Source organism: Rhinolophus hipposideros (assembly GCF_964194185.1).
Source record: "Rhinolophus hipposideros genome assembly, chromosome: 14".
NCBI classification, from domain to species: domain Eukaryota; kingdom Metazoa; phylum Chordata; class Mammalia; order Chiroptera; family Rhinolophidae; genus Rhinolophus; species Rhinolophus hipposideros.
This window is the reverse complement of record NC_138060.1, coordinates 10,193,072-10,215,094: the sequence shown is the minus strand read 5'-3', so window position 1 is coordinate 10,215,094 and position 22,023 is coordinate 10,193,072. Positions and strand designations below refer to the sequence as shown.

At 42.0% G+C, this 22,023-nt stretch overlaps 1 protein-coding gene across 1 annotated transcript; it reads right to left on the bottom strand.

Annotated features, from left to right (window-relative positions):
• Nucleotides 1-7,033: 7,033 nt before the first annotated feature.
• On the bottom strand, nucleotides 7,034-21,336 carry PSMD6 (proteasome 26S subunit, non-ATPase 6). The gene is made up of 8 exons (XM_081072883.1): nucleotides 21,060-21,336; nucleotides 20,253-20,458; nucleotides 17,774-17,919; nucleotides 17,281-17,500; nucleotides 17,061-17,169; nucleotides 12,146-12,314; nucleotides 7,386-7,463; nucleotides 7,034-7,242 (listed from the first exon to the last, which is right to left on the bottom strand). Exons 1-8 carry the CDS (start codon nucleotides 21,202-21,204, stop codon nucleotides 7,146-7,148), a joined length of 1,170 nt encoding a protein of 389 aa, XP_080929009.1. The 5' UTR covers nucleotides 21,205-21,336; the 3' UTR covers nucleotides 7,034-7,145.
• Nucleotides 21,337-22,023: the final 687 nt, after the last annotated feature.

Genomic DNA, 22,023 nt, shown 5'->3' with positions numbered 1-22,023 from the left:
GAAAACACCAAAAAACCAAATTGAGTTACTGGTGGGAAATGGAAGTGTAGTGACCAGCGGCTGTGTGTAGTGTGGATGGAGCTTAGAGCGAGGCTTGAGCTGTAACAGAGTTGCAGGCGTCTTTCCCTTTTAGATGGGAGTGGCTTAGTTCACACGGGTGGTTATTAGATTTGACTTTATCAGTGTGTTAAAGTAATGCTTTCCAAGTGGAGTGCCTAGTATGCCCGGTACTGTACCTAACCTTTTACATAGTCTCCCCTGTAAGAGGAGGTATTTGATCCTAATCATACTGATGGAGGTCTTCTAAGAAGGTGTCTTGCCTGGGGTCCCACCCCTAGTAGGTGGCGTTGCCAGGCTGTGAATTCTTCCAGCTTCATCACATCAGTGGTTCGTAACCTTTTTGTTTTCTGTCACAGATTCTGAGAGTCACATGAAAGAAGTTACGGATTCTCTGACAAAGGCACGTGACAGTGAAACGCTCGGCCCTTCTGACTCCGTCCTGTCCCAGCCTGCTTTGTTCCCACGGCCCTCAGGCTAATAGCTTCTGTTCTGTCTTGCACACAGACATGCCAGTCTTTAGAGGAATTCTGCTTGTGGCTTGCATTTTACAAAAACAGCCCCTTACCAGAAAGTACCTCTCCTGAGGAGGTAAGGGAAGTAGGTACAAAAATAATGGTTATCCAAGATTTGCAGAAACCTCGTGACTGGACTCACATCAACTAGAGTCAACAGACTAAGAACAAAGTCACACAATCTTGCTTGGACCCCTGCTGGTGCCCAGATATTTGAGGTCCTCAATCCCCTCTTGCCCCTCCCGTTTCCCCCTTCCCTTGACATAAAAAAAAAAAAATACATGAATTCTGTACTTTCTTAAGATGGTTCTTTAGGAACTTCTCAGCTGGTTGGCTTTCCAAATAGTCTCTTTCCTTGTGCCAACTGTGTCATGTGACTGCCTGGCTGCTGTGCAGTGAGCAGTACGCACTTGGCGGGGCTGGCCCAGGCACACCACATTTTATGTTCCATTTCCAGGATTTCTCTGACTCAAAGCCCGTCCTCCATGGCCCAGTGAGAAGCCCAAGACAAACCGCTGAAGGACAGAGTGTCTGGGTGAAGAGAACTGGTACTAAAGGTGTGAAGAATCATATCGGGGAAGGCAGAGAGAAGGATGAACTTGAGATGGTTTAGACAGTTGACTCCACCGTAATTATCAACCCACCTAGGTAATGGGTTGTGTTGGGTATTTTTTCCTGCTTTCTCCGGGATAATTGGAACAATAGGTATTGGTTGAGTGAAAAAGCCAGAAGAACTTGTGTAGGAAGAGTGCCAAAGAGCGAATGAGTGAGGGTGTAGCTAAGTGATGATGCTTAGATGGGTATTCAAGGAAGAGCATTGGAAGCTTCCACAGAGAATCTGCAGGCGCTCTCAGGACATTTCATCTGTAATCACCCTCCTGTTAAGTCTTAGGGTCCTTCCAGGGAACTTGTCTGGGATTAGGCAAGTGATTTGTTCAAGGTTACAGAGCAAAGTCCGTGTCCCACGTGGCCAGTAATAGTGAAGAGGGGCTACATACAAGGCCGATCTGGGGACCAGTTAGGACAGTGGCGTAGCACTTTTAGGAACAGGTCAGGGGACGACGGAATAGGGTAACAGGGTCAGAGTGGAACTCCAAAAGCAAAGCTATTCAGAGGTGCTTGTGATGCCAGGGTCCTGGCTGAGAGACCACAGCAGTGGATGGAAATGGCATGAAGGAAAGAGCACAGAGTTACGGCTAAGGAGGAACTGCTAGGCGAGGGTATGACTGAGCAGGTTGCCAGGTGGGAATTAGTCAGGGTTGAGAGGGAGACGGAGCCAGCTGCGCACGTCCGGAGTGAATGGGATCAGTAACTGGAAGGTCGGAAGGCAGTGAGCCCAGTGAGTTGGTATTGCTGTGTGGTGGGCAGCTTCAAAAGGAAGGCGTTTTGAATGAGGGTGGAAACACTGACCAGGAGAGCAAGGGACTGGGAAACGACTGACTCTTGCCCCCAAGTTGCAGAGGTCTGTGTGAGCAAACAGCCTCTAACCCAGACGGTTTCACGAGAGGCAGAGTCCTCTAAAACCACGTGTAGAGTTTTACCAGCATTGATATCCCACCTACTACAGAGACGCTGGTGACTTCTAAGAGGGCTGGCAAAGTTGTCAGGACACCACCTGCGGGCAGCCTTAGCTAAGTGGTCACTTCCCAAGGCAGTCTCAGGATTTAGGATACATGAGGTCTGACAATTAAATTCGAGCACTTGTTGCAAAATGTTGCTAACCTTGCTATCAGAGGGATTATTCATTATGAATTTGTACCAACTGGACAGTCAACCGAGTTTACTATTTGGAAGTGCTGAAAAGGCTGCGTGAAAAAGATAAAAACTACCTTTTCGCCAACAGTTCATGGCTCCTGCATCACGACAACGCACCAGCTCACACGGCACTGTCTGAGGGAGTTTTTAGCCAGTAAACAAATAACTGTATTGGAACACCCTCCCTCCTCACCTGATCTGGCCCCCAGTGACTTCTTTCTTTACCCGAAAATAAAGGAAATATTGACAGACATTTTGATGACATTCAGGACATCAAGGGTAATACGACGACAGCTCTGATGGCCATTCCAGAAAGAGTTCCAAAATTCCTTTGAAGGGTGGACTGGGTGCTGGCGTCGGTGCACAGCTTCCCAAGGGGAGGACTTGGAAGGTGACTGTAGTGAGTGATATTCAGCAATGAGGTATGGAGCACTTTTTCTAGGATGAGTTTGCAAACTTAATTGCCCTCATAGAATAGCTGAATTGAAAGCTCCCTTTTATTTCTTACATCGTCTGTATGTCATTATAAGAGAAAATGATGTCATTATGAGAGATTCCTGAATGATAAACTGCAAAGCCCTCCCCGTTTACCATGTACTTCAACATTACATCGGCCTGGACAAACTGCCACAGTCTTATCCTCTGTAGGTCATCAAGAACAAATGCAAACCTGTGGCTTGGAAACTAAAACCAGTGATTCTTAGAGCCTTTCATGGTTTCCAGATAGGGATTCAGCTCCTCCTCTGCCATTATGAAGGTATGAGGTTTGTTACTAACACCCCCAAATTTGACAGCATTAAGTGAGGGATTGTCACAGTCCCCCTTTTTCCCTATTATCATGGGAACAGATAATATTTCAAGTATCAGCTATTAATCCTCTTTTTAAAAAAAGATAAAAACAGCATCAAGGATTAATTCAGAATTATGCAATTGACTTGCTAAGGGTAAGTAGCCTCATCAGGTTACTCGGGACTAAATGTGTTCAGTCATAAAATCTTAAGTATATTGCAGTGTGTGTGTTCAGGGAACAAATGAGATAGGTATCCTTTTAGTCATTTGGGTCTGGTGAAGTTAGGTGCAGAAACTTAATAACAAATACGGTTTGTAGACGGTATTTCCATTCCTAAAAGATGGTTAGTTAGCAAATACAAAAACTAACCTAAATCTGTTATTTCTAATATAGGAAATAGATTATCATAATTTGACATAACTTTTAAGTATTTCTTATTGAATAGATACAATTGATACATAAATTTTACTAAGAGAAATTGGCATTAACCTTTAAAGAGTAACCACAAAAGATGGTTCATTACGATGATTCTATTTCAGACAAGGATAAGTGTAGTATGAGCCTAGGTTTGATGCACGTGACAAGATTAAGTAACATTCACCAACAATGAAAACAACACAATGAAGTGTTTTAGCTCTGTCATTTAGCAAATAAAATTATTTGATGATAATCTCATTTTCATATTGTGCCCTTCATGACTAAAACCAGAAAATTAATTCAAGACTTAAAAAAAGGTACAAAAATGGAAGCTAGGAAGGTTAAGAATTCTCTGGAAACATTTCTCTTCGATGACTAATGCATGCGGCTGACCATCCACCGCACACGTACGATATGGGGAGTGGTGGGGCCGGAAGGCTGAGTGAGCGGGGCCCTGCTGGAGATGCATGCCGTGGAGCTGACCTGCGACTGGGAGCCCAGACTTAGCTTCATCTGTCCAGTTTTCCACGGTTGCCACGTAGGTGAGTTTTGCATTCTCTCCATTTCTATATGGTAACCATGACTTATTTTCTTGAAAATGTGTCTTGCGGGAGGGGCGGCTACAGCCCATTGGTGACCAGTTTGCAACTAAGAAGCATCAGGATCGCTTCTTTGCCATCCTGGCTTTAGTTTTGAGTGTTTTGTACCGTGAGCTGTAGGACAAAAGGGTCTGAACTTAAGTAGGAAATAAGGGTCTGAACTTAAGTAGGAAATAAGGATCTGAACTTAAAACTGACTTGACAGGCCTTTTATCAGGTTTAACATACTTTAGCCAAAAAGCAGAGAACCAAGGTTTGAAATTAGCATTCTATCCAGTCTTACTACACAATCAACAAAATAAGTTTGTTTTAAAAAATCAATTTAATGAGATAAAATACAAAAATATATATTGTTTACCCTATAAAACTTGGCTTAGGTGGCCCAATCTTGGCACCTTGTGTGGCAGGAGCTCTCTGCTAACACTCATGTTACTGTACTAAGAAATACGTCTTGGTACACTACTGCTTTACAGGTTGTGTTTTCACGTAAATGAACTTCGTAACAGCCAGCTTTTCTACTTTACAGATGAGGAAATAGGCTCCGCGAGATGAAGAAAGTAGTTTTCCCCACATCAGATGGTTGGTGTCAGGGCAGCTGGGACTAGAATTTGATGTTTCTAGTTTCAGTGTCCAGTGCTATTTCTCCTATACGATATGGCCTCATTTAAAAAGAGATTTATTGGATTCCAATTTTATTTTTACCTCCAAAAACTGTACATGGAATAACTTTTTAACAGTACGTAACAAAGACTCAAATTTTGTATTAAAAGTAACATGCATAGGACAAAATATGGAGAATATTCATCAAATCGTTAACAGTAGCTATCTACTATTAGAATTCTACTGCAGTGTAGAATTTCATGGCAATTCCACTTTGGATGACTGAATTTCTTTTGCAATGAGCATATATTACTTTTCAGAAAAAGAGGAAAAAATTGACTCCCTCTCCTCAAAATTGTCCTTTACTTCATCATAAAGTTATTCTACTTGACTTTTATCAACAGTCTTGGAGTTTTCTGTTACCCCATCTTGCACTGGGAATGGATAGCATTTGTTTCTTTTAGCATCGCTTCCCTCTCATTCCCACTAGTTTTATGTAGTTGGGCTAAAATGGTAAAAGAATAAAATCAAGTACCTTTTAAGCAAGGGAGAAGTGCTCCGAGACTTCCCTCTCCTCTAGAGCAGGAGTAAGTCTCGGCCTTGATTTAAAAGCCATAGGTGTTCTATGATCAAGTGGGTGGGAATTGGGGAACGGGTTATTTCAAGAAACTGACATTTTAATCCTACTTTTTCCCCTCTAGCATGAACTGCAATGAAGTCAATTTGCTAAAACAGAATTCTACTAATTTTTAAATAGGAACACAGTAAGTTCGCAATGACTGTATGTTTAACAGAATGTAATTAAGGATTCTAAGGATCATGGGTTTGAAGGGTACTTGTATTCACAATTTCTACAACAAATTAGTGATCATTGTTAATAAGGTTTTATAAAGAAGCACTTTTAGAAACCCGTAAGTGGATATTCTCAATGCTGTATGCACATCCAGCATTTTAATAGCCTCCCGTCCACCATACAAAGCCTGCAGGAGTACAGCTCTGGTCACATTCCTTTCCTTGGCATATAACCAAGGACCCCTCTTTCAGTACAATCCTGGTGACAGCCACTGTCTTGACTCTTAAGGTAATGCTTCTAATACTTTGTCGTTAAGTATATTCCTTCCCGGTAGGGCAGATTTCCCAACCTATTATTCCTAGTTTACTCAAGTTTTTGTAAATGAATGTTGAATTGTATCAAATTATTTTCAATCGAGGTCATGTTTTCTCCTCTGATATGTTAATGAACCATTCCCATCAGCATATAAACATGCTCTCTTAAAGAAAAATGCCTCATACTCTCTGCCCTTCCTTTTACGATAAAATGCCATTTCCCATTCTCTTTTTAGCTTACCTCTACCTCAACTGCTCTTCTCACGGTCACCCATCAAAAAGCCTCGGATCATCCTTGACTCATTTTCTCATCCTCTCCCCACTTCTAATCTTGTGACAAATCCGGCTGCCTCTACAATCCATGTCATCGTTATCTGTTGTCCCATCCAGCTGCGTGCCAAAGTGACACTTTAAAGGTAAGTCAGATCAGGCCATTAGTCTGCTTAAAACCTCCAGACTTTCCATCTCTTTCTTCCCCTAGATACTTGCACAGTCTCTCTCCCGTTTTTATTTAAATGTCACCTTACCAGAGAGGCCTTCTGTGACACCCCATAGAAGAGAGCCCTTCATGCCCTATTTCACTCTATCTCCTTTATCAGGTTTTATGTTTCTTTCTTCATGCACTTACACCATCTGACTCACTGAGTTTATATTATAATTGGGAGAAAAACAAGGAACAACTGTTTTCCTCACTGCTATTACTATGGTTCTGTTTGTGGGGGAAAAACAAAGATTCCCTTTGCCGGTATCTATATAGGTTTTTTACACCTATGTTTACTGAGACCGGCCTTGGCAGATTCTAGAATCCAAGGAATGGCAGTCTCCTAAAAAGGAATAACTTCCTGTCTTCTTCACCTGTTTGTGAGGGAAAGCTTATGATACAAAAATGTCCTATCTTATATTACTAAATGAGGGACTGCGTGTTTAATCTTGACCTACTATATATATATATACACACACACACACATATAGCATGTACTACTCTTCTAAAATTCAGGACACTTAAAGAAATGATGGCCTTGTATTATTATCCCTATTTTACTGCTGAGGCAGGCAGGATTTGAACTCAGGTACTATGTCCTCTGATTTTAACCATTACTCCATAAACTGGAGATACATAACATAAAAGTGACCTCATTTAACATTAATGCCTCCCATCCTTAATGTAGATATGTTTAAGAAAAAAAGTAAACTGAAAGAAACAATGCAGTATTTATTTTATAGAGTTGAACTGGGCACATAGTAAAGTAAGCTATAAAAATTCCAAATAATTCTCTCTAAAGGAATCCCTTTGTTTACATGGTTTTACATATTAATTACTCTGGAAAGTTTCTGAACTCTGTTTAGTAGCAGATCTCCTTTCTTGATAGTTTCTTGGTACTGCCAGTTCTTGCTATCAGGTCTATAAATAAATTCAAGAAAAAAAATGAATTATTTACCAGTCACATTACTCGTAACAATAGTTGACCTACTTTTAAAAGCAGGCACTTAAGCATGCCCCTTATTCGGGGAAGTATTATAAATGATACACAAACTTGAAAGTACCTGTTGGTTTCCACTATTTCATTCACTTTATCTATTTTGCAGTGTAGTCTCCCAGCAGCAATAAATCTGGAGAGTTCCCTAATTGAGAGAAAAAAAGAAAAGCCTTCAGCATTAGCCTTATAGAGAAATCTTAGAAAAGTATAAAGTACACTAAATACATGATTCAATTATCATTCAAGGTAACATTTAGTTTCACTCCTTAGCTACTGAATATGAGCATAGAGAAGGCCTCTGCTGTGTTATAGGATTACCCCCAAAGATTAAGTCATCTGCCAGAATCCACATGACCCTAGAAGTTCATACTCAGATGGGGCGTAGATGTCACAAAATAAAACCATCACAGCAAGTCCCTGGAGCTATGGAAGTGCTCAGAGAAAAAAACTGAGTTAGAAAAACAATAAATATAAGGAAACAAGATTTTTTTGAGGGGGGTGGGAACCAAACCAATTAAACTGCCTCGTTTCCTTCAACTTAACTTTTAAGGAGCAGGTAACTCTCAGGATTTTCAAAATCTCAGGAAAAGAGAACAACGTGCTAATAAAGTAGGCCCGCGCATCCAAAGATGATATATAATCTGTTGTGACTGCAAAAGGTACTTTGAGTGTCCATATTCGGTTATGACCCAAACCTCACTGAGACAACTATTTAAACATGGTCACATATACTCGTACCTCAAAAACCAGCACCAGGAGAGAGACTCTCCAAAGATAGTCCACCACCATGTAACATGGGGAAAAGAAAAGCAAATGCTTAGGAATATACAAGAGCTATATGAAGACAGCTGTACAATGCTACTAAAGAGAATACATGGTAAGATGAGTCCTTTAAAATAAAGATCTAATTGCATTAGGACTCTGTTAAATTGAGATTTCATATAGTGAGTCCTCCTAATCAAGAAAAATGAGATTTCCAATAAAAACTATGAAACAGATTACTCTCTGTTTACACTAAAACATCTCAATCCAAGCACATAAACACCAACGGAAAAGGGACTCCAAATCTTAAGAATTAAATTTCTAACAAAAATGCCATTGCAAATTAATGGGGGAAAGGTTGGCTTAATAAATGGTGTTGAGGGTGCCTAGAAAATCACGTAAGATATCTTATGTAAAGAGAATTTTTACATAAGAAAATACCATCAAAACCAGTAGACGATGTGGATAAAAGAGGTCTGCAGTATAAATTAGAAAATACTACAAATCAGACAAATGACTCATTAGAACATGGGTGAAGGATATACATAAAAAAGATCAACTTCACTCACTAAAACTGCAAATTAAAGCTACACTGAAATGCTACCATACTGGGAAGAACAAAGTTTAATGCACCATTTAGGAAGGTCTGAGGCAAACACCATGTCTCATACTCATTGAAGAACAAGGGCTTTAATTAGAGGGAAAAAGTGTGTAGAGTGTGCTTTGAAAGAAGTGATTAAGGATCATAATTAGTTGCCCCTGGTCAGTCAGTGGTGAAAGACCCACTACTGCCTTGAATTAAGTTATACTATTGAAGATTTTAAGCTGGAGGTTATTATAAACTAGCAAGAACTGTAATGTTTATATAGTACGCTTTATTTCTATTATCTCAATATCAAATATATTTGATCCATTCCTTCTTTCAACTGTTAATTTTTTGAGTCATGTAACTCAGTGGTTTTAGATAAAACCTAAAAATTAAAAAGATCAGCAGTGTTTCTAAACTCACTTATATTCATTTTCCAAGTAAACGGTTGCACCTCTAGACCTCGGCTGCTAAACCCGTTTGCAACTCTTATTCTGGGACTTAAGTATACAGCACAAATTGCACAATCAAGTTGAATCATCACCCGCCTTCTTAGTCGCTCCCAAATCTATAGAACAGGAAGGAAAACCTCTAAAGAAGAATCTTGATGTTCTGCTTTAGGAACAAGGTACCAGGCAAGAAGATAAAAAAATACACTGCACCTGACTTACTAGCAAATTCTGACTGAAGATGCCCTCTGCTGAGCTGTGGACCTGCTAACAATTCGGCTGCTTCTTTCCATTCCTATTATCACCAGACTAGTGGAAGCAGGAGTAAAGGAAGACCCAGAAGAGACTCCAAACACGTCTGAAACTCTTTAGTCTGGCATTTAAGACACTGCTTTAGGTCCAACCTGGTATCCTTCTGGGCTTACTTACCTCCGTGCACTTCCCCGTACATAGGACCACACGCTCCATCCAGCACAACTAGACTATTGGCTTCTCAAAAACATTCCTACGTTTATTTGCACTTCTTCCATCTGGAAAGCTCTCTTTTCCATCACTGCCTATAAAAATCCTAAATATGCAATGACATCCAGTCTAAATGTGGATGTGTCCATTTCTCAGACACTGATCAAATCCTCGGCCTCCCGGTTATGCTCGCTCTGAACTATGTGTGCCAAGAGGAATCTGGGCACAGCCTCCTTTCTGGTCCCATTCCTTGCTTCAGGTCCAAACTACCTTTGTTGTCATTTATTTCCCTCCATGCTAATCAAACCTGTCCCCTCGTCTTCCCACCTCTGTGTTGCTCCAAGCCCTCAGTACGTGTCCAGTAGGACGAGCTGAGTATTTACTGAATAAATAGAACCACAAAAGTCAGATTTGCATCCCAAGTTTCAAACAAAAGACCTACAAAGAAAATTGTGGAACACAGCCCCTGAATATTTCTAAACTTAAACATGGCAACGGAAGCGTTGTTTACTCAGCTAACGGCCCCTTCCCTTTCTCCAACAGCATCTTACTGAGGCTAAGGAAGCAGCAGAAGAGCGATGTAGAGTTATTGTCCAAAAGTACTAAGTCAGCCCATCTTTTAAAAAGGCTTTCACCTAAAATAAGTTTTTAAGGGGACGGGGGAAGGAATACATGAAAACCCAGACTTGAATCAGTTGTAGAAATTTAAAACAAGGCCTCCCTAGGTAACAGCAATTAGAGCTGAGTGGTACAAGCTTTGTCTCTAGAGCTGATCTTAGAAAATGAAGAAAAAAACTAAACAACTCAAAATACCAGCTGCCTTGCAACGTACCACCTGCCCTGAATTCAAATGTCACTGTAATGACTTCAAGAATACTGCGTGCGTCTAGACGGCTGCTCAGTGTGACACCCACGATTCCATCCGTGCCTCCACTGCCCCAATCACCGAAGGCTGCAGCACCTCCACATCACAGTTAAGAAACTGAGGAAGGAAGAGAGCCTGACCACGGCCGCACGGCTTTTTAGTGGCAGAGCTAGAACAAGACAGGCCAACTCCCCATTTTCATGTACTTGCTCAGTCCTTCCACTGAGTCACGAAAACCACCTTCATCATGGCCACCCCCGATCCTAGCAACCAACTCTCTTTGGCAGTGGTGACCAGACTTGAATCTCACAGACTAGTTAATTCAGAAATGAAACAAAACCAACCGAAGGACACCAGCCTTCACTCGGGTAAGGATAATTTTTAAAACATCGAAAAAAGTATTACTATCACTTTTTTGTTTCAAAGGAAGAGAATGAGGGAATTTCCGGTGATGGCTCCATAGGGGAATATGAGTTACACCTAAGATCCGTGCATTTCACTGAATGTAAATATTACCTCAAAACAAAGCAACCCATAAATAAATACTGATATGCATGCTAAACTGTTTAGGGATAAAATGAACTGGCATCTGAAGCCTACTTTGAAGTACTTAAAAACTATGAACAGATATGTGATAAAGCAAATATAACATTAATTGTAGAATCAAGGATATATGGGAATTCACTATAATTCTTTATAATTTTCTGCATGTTTGAAATTTTTCATAATAAATTAGGAAAAACCACCACTAAAAAGAAAGAGAATGGTCTTATTAACGTGAAATGCCGCTTCACCTCATATTACTTTAGCCAACAAACCACTTTTTTTCCATTGTGGGCCAATGAAAATTATATCGTGAACATGTAGAAGACCTGTGTTTGGGAACCACTGCTCTTGATACCAAACGGACAGCACACAGTCTGAGTGTCCACTGCTCTCAACTACTCCACTGTCAACGTCTTCTCCCCATTCTCTGCGTCTGTGGGAGACACAGCATGAAATCTTGTCCGTTCCTCCCCCATCCCTTAAAACCCTCCACTGGTGTCCCCCGGCACCGACATAAAGGCCGAGCCTCACAGCATGGCCCAGGCAGGCCCCGCGCACAGGCCTGGTGACTGCACGGCCGCCCGATGCCGCAGCCACGCACATCTTTCCATACCATTTCAGTATCTCTGGAGACTCCCTTTGTCTGAAATTACCTTATGTATTTATTCGCTTACTTGCCATCTCTCCTCTAAAACTAGAACGAAGGTCCACAAAGACGGGGATCTAACGCAAGGCCAACCACTGTGTAATGGCTGAGTAAGTACTTGACGAGTCCTTCACGCAAGGGCTACGAGCCCCGTCTGAACAACCACTGCCCAGAATTGTAGCAGCACCCTAAAACTGGAAGGCATCATCAGAGGAAACGTGACGTCACGTGAAATGTGAGACAGAGATCCAAGAGTCACTACACTTAGCAGCAGTGTGGTCCAGAAAGGAGCACAAGGCTCCTTTGATAACAACTGGTCTAATAAACTTCTGCAAAATCACTTAACCTCTCTCCAACTCAGTTTCCCCATCAGTTAACAGAAGGGACACATCATGGAGGCAGAGATGATAGAAATGTTTTGATAATATTCAGAGAAAAATTCTTAACTTTTTTTTTGCAAAATTGAGGGAAGCAATGCAAACAGGGAGAAAGGTAACTTGTTTAAACTTACTGATCAATGAATTCCACACCGACACCAAAGGCTTCCGCCATATAGCCAAGCGTTAACGACCTGTAGGATTCTAGCAGCTGGCTGTACGCGTGGATTCTCATCTCTCTCACATAGTACCGATAGTGAGGAGCAAAAAGCCAGTCCTTCTTCATTTCCTGTTCCACAATAGCTGCAGTGAATAAGGTGACAAATTATAAGATTCTCCCTGTCAGATAAAGAGAGAAACTGGAGGACATATTTATAACATGATAAGAATGAATAGCCTTGGTCTATATAGAGAGCTCTTCTAAGCCAATAAAAAAAGATTAACTGAACAGTAAAGTGAGCACTCACACAATTATTTTACTGAATAACTACTTGTATCATGCTCTAAATACTGAGGCGATGGCAGTAAACCAAAACACAAGGACCGTGTTCCCACAGAAACTAGGTTTCCACAGAGCAGCGAGATGAACAAATGAACAAGACACTCTCGGAGACTACCAAGTTCTGTGAAGAAAAGGAGTGACCTGAGGGACAGAGTGTGACTAGAAGGCCATCACCTGGGCCTGACTGGGGCGGAAGGGAGACCTTTCGGAGGAGCCGCTGGGCAGAGAGCAAGAGGCGCCCAGCGGGGCGAATGACGCAAAGGTCCCATGGCAGGAAGACCTGGCTACGGCCAAGAATAGAAAGGAGGACAGACTCAGGATGTAGCAGGGAGACAGCTACAGGGATTTAGAAGGAGAGCGAGAAAAGAGTCAAGAATGGACATGTTTCTGACTAGAACAAGACTGAAATCCCTGGAGAAGCAGAATTTTTGTTTCGTTTTTGGAGGTGTGCTCAGGGGGATGAGATGGGGTTGAAATTCCATCATTATACTTTGGCAGAGTTTTAGTGGATTCACCCATGAGACATCCGAGTAAAGCTATCCAGGAGGCATTTTGGCATGGGTCTGATGCTCAGTGGGAAGTCTGAGCCTGGAGACATGAATTTGTGGATCACTACCTTCCAGATGTATTTGATGAGAGAATGAAGACAGAGAAAAGAGCAATGGCCAAGTCTGGGGCGGTCAGCACTGAGACGTCTAACACAGGATGAGGCCACAAAGCTGGGGCCACAAGCAAAGGCTGGTCAACATCAGAGCAGACGAGGACACACACATCAATGGCCCCGAACAGGAGATGAGGCTCATTCTCACTGCTAATAAAAGAAATGCATAACTATCCAGTCACTGTTATACACCTAAACTTAAGAAAGTTACATGTCAATTATACAACAATTAAATGGGGACAAAAACACGGCAAAGAAAACCTATGGAACAGGATGGGAAGAAAAACATTTGCTGGTCAGGACGGCTCACATCCACAAGCCCAACATAAAATATCTTCTTCCTGCCATTTTAACAAACTATCCTTGGCCAGAAAAAAAACAAAGAAAAAACCACAAAAACATCAATAAAATTACTTTTCTCTTCTCAAACTGGCTGGGTAAGAGAAGAGGACAGACTCTCAAATGTTAAATGATGTTAAGTGAGTGAAATAGAAATTGGTCCAAATTTTAAAACTTTTAAAGGTTAAAAACAATTGCAAAAACAGTAATTACTTTTGCACCAACCTAATAAATTGGCACGATATTTCTGGAGGGCAACAATGATCAAGATGCAATGTATTTACCATTTCCAAAATTTTTTTTTTGTTCTGTTTTTTCCCTAAGAAAATAACAAGTGGAAATGAAAAATATGCCTTGTAAAAAAGCGTTCAAAACAAGGTTGCTTACAATAAACACCAAAAATATTTTTTATCAGTAAAGGAAAAAGTACGGCACATCTAATTGAATGAAATACCAGGAGGTCCTTAAAAAAAGAAAACTGGAAGCTCCAATGTCACCTGTTCAATTTGTCACTACGTATGTACTCAGTGCTTGACACATGACAGCCACTTAACAATAGTTACAGACTCAATGACCAGCTATTTGTAGAATGACATGAAAAGATACAAACATCATACTGTGGAGAGAAAAAGAGGTGCTTAGAAAACAGCATGTAAAATCCATCCACATGTTTAAAGGTATTTCATGCCTATATCTCTACATACAAATGCCTCTGGCGGATACACTGAAACTTGCTAACAGCTGTTGCCTCTGGAGAAAGCATCACAGATTAGAGAAAGCCTTTTTCTTCTATACATGATACCGTCTGAAATTTTTCCATGTGTCCACATAACCTTGGTTTTTTTGTGTGTGGTTTTTGTTTCTTAAAGTACGTATCAATGAATAAAAGGCCTGGAAAGATATATGGCAAAATCTTAAAATGTGTATCTCTGGAAGAATTGTGTGTGTGAGTGAATGTGTGTGTATGCATTTCGGGATAGGATGGGATACAATATCTTTCACTCTCTTGGTTTATTCTTCATTTTCAAAAACAATCAGGTACTACCTAGAAAATGATGCTATTTCTTTTTTCATATGAAATATTGTAAAGCACATAGTCTATGAATATTTGGAGAACCAAACAGTCTTACAAAACCAAATAAGCCCTACTTGTCTCACTATACAAAAGCAGAGAATAAAGGATAACTTTGTTAATAAATGAAAATAATGATGACTGTCATCAAAAGAAAATTTGACTATCCTGTCTTCTTCATTTAAAATATCTGGGAAATGTATAAAATTGGCAAAGATAAAAAGTTTCATCCGAAAGTGTTGAAATAAAACACCGCTAGTAGGGATGGGGACGGTGAGAGTTCATTTTTACTTTCACCATTCATAGGTTTCCAAAAGCCAATTTCATTACACTAGGATAGCATTTCCCCTCATACTTCTCTTAAATTACTGATTTAATTAATGCAATAGACATTTACACAGAGTACTCAATAATGTACCAGGCTCTGAGCTGGTATCGGGGGTCACTACAAAAATTAAAAAAAGCATAAAGTCTGCTCCTAATAATTCTAGTTATCGGAAGAGACAAAGTCTAAGGAAAAAAAAATCACAAAACAATGTGTTAAGTTTTAGAAAAGGGGTAAATGGCTAATAAGTCCATGAAAAGATGTTCAACATCATTAGCAGTCAGAGAAATGCAAATCGGATCCACAAAGTACTTCACACCTACTTCATGCCTATAATTAAAAAGACACACAATCACAAGTATTAGATGTGAGGAAATCAGAATGCTCACACATTGCTGGTGGGAATGTAAATGATGTAGCTGCTTTGGAAAAGTCTGGCAGTTCCTCAAAAAGTGAATCAAAGAGCTACCATCTGACCCAGTAATCCCAATCCTAGGTATATACTCAAGAGAAAGGAAAGCATGTTTACACAAAAACATGTATATAAGTGTTCATTACAGCATTATTTCTAATAGCTAAAAACCGGAGACAACCCAAATGTCCACCAACTAATGAATGGATAAATAAATGTAGTACGTCATACAGTGGCGTATCCCTCGGCCATAAAAGTAAATGAAACACTGATATGATACACACTGCAACACGGACAGCCCATAAAGCATGATGCTAGTGAGAGGCGCTAGGCACAAAAGGCCACATACTGTCTGATTCCATTTACACGGAATGTCCAGAATAAGCAAATCCATAGCTGTATAAAAATTAGTGGTCGCAGGGGCTAGGGGAAAGAATGGGAAGTCACTGCTATGGGTACAGATGTCCTTTTGGGCTGATGAATATATTTGAATTAGTGGTGATGGCTGCACAACCTTGTCAAGACACTAAAACCACTGAAATGTACTTCAAACTGGTGAATTTTGTGGTATGTGATTTATATCTCAGTAAAACGAGAAGAGGCTCCAGGAATGCAGAGAAGAGATTTATTCTGACTGAAGAACAACCACAACAAAAAGATGCCCCACATCTGCGCAGAGTAATGACCAAGAGATCCATCTACAAGCACGAAAAAGGAGAAGAGCAATTCTGCAATACAGCCTTGTGTGCAAACACACCCAAGATAAGGTCAAGCAGGTAATCAGCATGCCTGGAGAGCCCTATTCCCACATTACAGGTAATGAGGTAAGAAGTATGAATTCTCATGAAGCAGCCTAATTTTATGCATGGAGAAAGCACTCCATAAACACTGGGCCAAAACCCACTCGAAAAATAGAAAGATCATCATTTGGAATCACACTCCCCAATTTTCATGAATGCTACCTACTTATTTAACCAAATACTTTCCGAAATTTGCAGCATTAACGAGAATATATCAATGCCGAGTTCGTTAAGTTTTAGGAAAAACAATTGCTGGGTTGATTTGATGCAAGTTAATTCTTTTATCATCTTAGTGATTCCTGCTCATCAGCAGGAAGCCAGATGGCCAGGAAGAATCGGGACAAGAGGAAAAACAAGCAAATCTGTGTAGGTAGGACCACTGTAAACTAGCTCTGCAGAACACCACAAGTATTTTCGACTGATTTTCTCAACCTACAGCCCTTGAAAATGATTTGCAAATCAGCAAAAACAGCTACTGCATTGAGAACAATCCATTGTTGAATCTGAGGCTCAGTTACCATAAACCCATGAGGAGATTCAGGATTCCCTCACATCTTTCCTGATACGAGTCAATACTTAGGACCATTTGCTCACCCCTAAGACTCTAATTAGGGGTTCTGGCAAACTTCTCGGCAAAGGGCCAAGCACTAAATACCTTTAGTGACTGAGAGCCACACAGCTGTCACACATTCTTTTTTTTTTTTAACAACTCTTTAAAAATGTAAGCATTAACCTTACCTCCTGGGTTGTATAAAAACAGGTCAGTCTGCTAACCCTCCCAAACAAAAATGTGCAAAAGGTTAGCCACACTGATCACGGACCTACAGCTATCACACACTGTATTTTTCCTATGTGTGAAAAATCATCTTAGGTTATCTGCAAACAAGATCATGAACAAGATGAAGACAGAAAATCAGAATGAGCCATTCTATCCTTACCTAATGATTGGAAGAAAGCTGAGTAACGACATTCATAGAGTGAAAACAGATACTGCCGAACTGCTGGAAGACTGTGCAACACTTCAAGAATCTCTGCTCCTTTAATAACCTAGGGATGTTTTTTAAAAAAACAAATGTCTTGCTTTAATGATTTTTGTGTATTTAAGTTAGAAAAGCATGAAGTAACCTTTAAGTATGAGTATTAAATCTCAGTCGTTACCTTTTCCCTGAGATCTGGTCTTTCTAAGGCGATCATGCTGACATACACAGTGTATGTCACGAAGGTTTTATAATCCATGAGCTCATAAGATGTAAATGTTGAAACAGTGTCAAGGAAGAGTTCTGCTGCCTGTTTGAAATCACGAATAGCCACACAATAAAGACCTTGATATACTTTTAGGCGGTTTCTCCTGTCCCAGTCTCCTCCTTCCTCTATTAAGCTATAAAGTAAGAAACAGTATAAGGTCATAATCTGGAAATAGACAATGCCACTTTTTACAAGTTTTGTGTTATTTCTAAAGAGAAAACAACTTTTAACAACTTGAACCAAAAGGATTATTTACAAAAATATTTTACTAACTTGGTATATCAATTATTTGTCCAAATTTACTAAGAAAATAGTAAACAAAGAAAAATCGGCAAATTTCTTACATCAATTTCTTATTTATAGCATAATAATTTAGAGGCACTAGATCCGCACTCTTAACAAGTACCTTTTGGCCTTCTCTGTGTTTCGAGTGATCAGATCATTATCCATATAAAATAAGCCAATCCTGAGGAGATAGAACACAATATCCAGCCGGTGACCCAAGGCCACAGTTTTGTCATAAGTCTTGCGAAAGGCTGTCAGAGCACCCTCCTGTCAAGAGAACCAAGGCAACAGGTGAGAACAGATGACAAGTTTCAAAAGCTATCAGCCGTCTGGGACTTTCTTAAGGGATTGGAGGTATAAGAAGGGGCAGAGAGAAAACAAGATTGCCATGCCCTGATAATTGCTGAAGCTGGGCTTCATTACACTATTCTCTCCACTTGCATAAAGTACAAAAAAATAGATCAGATATGCTTAAGCATATACTTGTATTCTAGAAAACAATATAAAAAAAGCATTCACAATTTATTCACAGTTGTTTCAATATTTTTTCCCACATTCAATATTTTTTCTCTTTAACAATTATATTACTTTAAAATTACTTTATTGTAAATTATCAGCATTATGGAATAAAATGTTTCTATTGCTTTAAAACATGAACGTGGATAAAATCATGTCTATACTTGGTAATTTCTAGTATGTGTCTGTTAAAGCTCTTTGCCTTTATCTTTGTTTTATGTAATTATAAATTTGTAAAAGGAACTTGCAAGACAGTAATGGGTACACCTAGCACTCAGATCTTGGTTTTTAAATACCCCCACTAAAAAAAACCAGGGATCCTAGGAAAAGTAGATTATTCCAGGTTTGGAGAGTGAAAGTAACAGGTGAGCCTGTGACATCTTGCTGCATGAGAAAATAAGGAAGACCAATGTCAAAAGGACAAAGAAGGCTTGAAGGAGCTTCCATGAATAAATCTGTAACAAACTGGGCACCAAAAAAGAATAATAACTATAATTAGTGGTAACACAGTGAATAAAAATCCATTAAGTCTATTATTTAGTAATTGTAAATAAGAGTAAACAGGAGAAATAGAAGCTGTTCTTTTTAGAATAATGCTTTCTGATAAACAGACTATTAGAACATCACTCATTTACAATCCCCTGGTATTGATTCAAGCATGTTCTTGTTGAAATTCCTCAAGGTCTGATCAAAAGCTTAAGTTTCTCATTCATATGTAATAATGTATCCTCTTTAAAATCAAATCAAATCAAACATACACACAAGCTAGAAAACCACACAAACTATTAGGTATTTTTAAAATGTTCTGTATTTTCCAAAGTTTTACAATGACCAAATCTTAGATTTATAATCAGAAGAAAACTTGTTTACAATTTAAATTAAATAATAATAGAGCCTATCATTTAACATTTAAGCACTTTGTGCCACGTACTAGTCTAAACTCTTTGCCTTTATTTTTAATTCTCATTATGTAGGAACTATCATTATCCCTTTTTTACAGATGAGGATACTGAGGGGCCAGTAAATCATAATTACTGACACCAGAAACAAAAACTTAGGCGATCTGATCCAAGAGCCCAGAACATTTTATTTTTTTTTTGATATTAACACTATGTCATCTGTCATCTAAATACTTTAGGGTACAGTGCTTAAAATTAAGGATATTGAAAACCCATCGTCTTAACCACTATTACACAACTACTAAATTTAAAAACTTTAAAGATCCAATACTGTTGGGTTTCCCTCTCTGCACTGATAGTGGAGTATTAATTAGGTTGGCTGCTGTGTGGAAGAACTGACCACATCATGCCTTGTCCCAGCAGTTTCAATTTACAGAATATACCCTAGAGAAATATTAGCACATATACTCAAGAAAGCATATACAAGCATGTTTTTACAGCAGCAGCTTGTAATAGCAAAAATAGCTAAGAACATACATGTCCATCAATAGTTGAATAGCTAAGTAAACTATGGCACAGCCCTAGGGGCCTGTTAGCTTCCCAAACGGGATAGCGATACACTATGGCCCATTTATTTTAAAAAAATTTTAAACACAATACTACCTAATTTCTACAGGTACATTTAGATGCCTGTAAATGTACAATAAAAGAACTCAAAAGGTTACCTTTGAGGAGGTAGGGAATAAAGAAAGATCAAACAGAACTTTAATATTAACTATATAATGTTTCAGTTTCTTATAAGGAGACTATTACTTGTGCAAAGAATACTTTTAAAGACCCCAGAAACGATGCTTCCCCACCAAGATAAGCGAGGAAAGTGAACTACTGAGAATGACCCCGATTTTGTAACAGCAGCAAAGGACAATTTGTGCTTGTGCACTTGTTTTTATTGGCGGAAAGGGGCGGGCAAAGCTCTGCCCTGGTCGCTGAGTGTGGGCAGCCGGCAGGCGGGGAGCAGCCAGAAGACGGCGCCTTCTCCGCCTTCGTGCCGTGCGCTGAGCCCTCGCTCAGGCGAGCACATTACACTAGGGCTGTCCTCCAGGAGGCCGATTCCGAAGCCACCACCCACTTAGCACAGTGCGCACCGCGGGCCACCGGACCAGCGCAGCGGGACACCTGTCCTACCTTGTCGCCCACCCGGCACAGGTACTCCGCCTTCGTCATCATGGCGTCGCGGATCTCGCTCTCCCCGAGGTTCTTCTCGGCGTCTTCCAGCATCTCGTCCAAACGTCTCAGCTCCTCTTCATTTGCCTTCTTCATCTTACTAAGCAGCTCCACGTCCATCGGCCAGTCCAGGGACTTGCACAAGGCTTCGTAATAGGGAGCCATGTCTGGGAGCAAACACAGGGACGTGACCCAGCAGCCAGGGGCCGTCGTCCCCGGTCGGTGTGCCCCCACTTCTCACCCCCACGCGCACGCGCGCGCGGCGAGGCCAGGCACCAGCCCCAGCGCCCCGCCGCGCCCCGGCCCTGACGGCTCTGCTCCGGGGTCCCCGCGCAGCGCCACGGCCCGGCTCGAGCGTCCCACGCGCACACACGGGCGCGCACGCCCCCACGCCGACAGCCCCCGCGGGCCGGGCCGCGCCCCCCACGCCGACAGCCCCCGCGGGCCGGGCCGCGCCCCCCACGCCGACAGCCCCCGCGGGCCGGGCCGCGCCCCCCACGCCGACAGCCCACGCCGACAGCCCACGCGCCCCCCCGCAGCCCTCCGCGCGAAGCGCCCACGACGCAGGGCCCTGTGCGAGCAAGGCCGGCGGGCCCCGAAGGCCGCGACAAGCGCAAGGGCCTGAGGCAGCGAGAAGCAGGCCTGGGCCCGGGGACCCCCGGAGGGGCGCGCCCCGGGGACCGAGCCGCGTCGGGGAAAGGCCCGCAGGCCCCGGGCGCTGGGCCGGCGCAGGCCCAGGCCGCTGACTCGGCGCTCGCGCGGGCTCACTGTTGTCACGGACGGCCGCCATCAGCTCGTCGCGCACGGCCGCGTCCCCGCGGTGCTCGGGCAAGCTGAGCAGGAAGCGCAGCTGGGCGATGCGCAGGTCGGGGTTCTTGGGCAGACCCTCCTCCTCCAAGTTCTCCAGGGGCATCTCGGCGGCGGAGGCGGCTCAGAGCGGGCGGCACCAGGCGCGGACCACGGCGGCGGCGGCGGCGGCGGAAGCGGGAGGAGTCGGCCAGCGCGCCCCGCAGCCTCCCGCGCGGCTTCCGGTCCGGGATCCGCCTCCGCCGGCAGCGTCCCCTGCTGGACATGTCTGGGAACTGCGCCTGGGAGAGTCGCCCCGCGCTTCCCTCGCTCTGGGCTTCGCGAGTCTCAGGGTCTAAAGCCCAAATCCGAAGTTCGACTTCGTGAACGTCTTCCTTCCTCTGTTTTTAGCTGTTTCACTTTTCACTCCGTTTGTAATTGATAGGAGCTGACAATCTTTTGGAGATTTTGAAAATATAACAACAATAAAAACAATTATCACAATTTGTCAAGTCCTTAATTCTTTGCCTGGCCTTTTATGTGTCATTGTGGGAACAGAGTCCCAGAGAGCAGTTTCCAGGCTCTCGGCCTTAGGTGGAAAGGTGCTGGCTCCGGTAGTAGATGGTTGTCGGCTGTGATCAGAGGGCCATCCGGTGTGGCTGGGTGGCCGTCGGCTGTTAGCCATTAGCCACTAATATAACTGCCATGGCTTGGCTAGGGGGTTGGGTTGGTTGACAGAGAAGCAGAGCGGATTGAGTCTAGCAGGTGCGGTTAGCAAGCGGAAGGCGGATTGCAGGATCCTGTAGATCCTACTTCCTGTGTCTCCCTGGCCAGCAAGACTGGGGTGCAGGAAGATCCCTCCTCGGGGAACTGGGGGATGTTTGCTTTTGTGTCTCTACCGGCAGCCATCAAGAATATCGTGGTATGGCTCCCTTGTCTATGGCTC

Bases quoted from the DNA above. Each gene is read 5' to 3' on its own strand.
- PSMD6 (XM_081072883.1), bottom strand. From the start codon at position 21,204: ATGCCCCTGGAGAACTTGGAGGAGGAGGGTCTGCCCAAGAACCCCGAC. The intron at 17,920-20,252 runs GTAGGACAGGTG...TTCTCTTGACAG, and splicing joins TGTGCCGGGTGGGCGACAAG to GAGGGTGCTCTGACAGCCTT. The intron at 7,464-12,145 runs GTAAGTTTAAAC...TCTCTCAATTAG, and splicing joins GGTGTGGAATTCATTGATCA to GGAACTCTCCAGATTTATTG.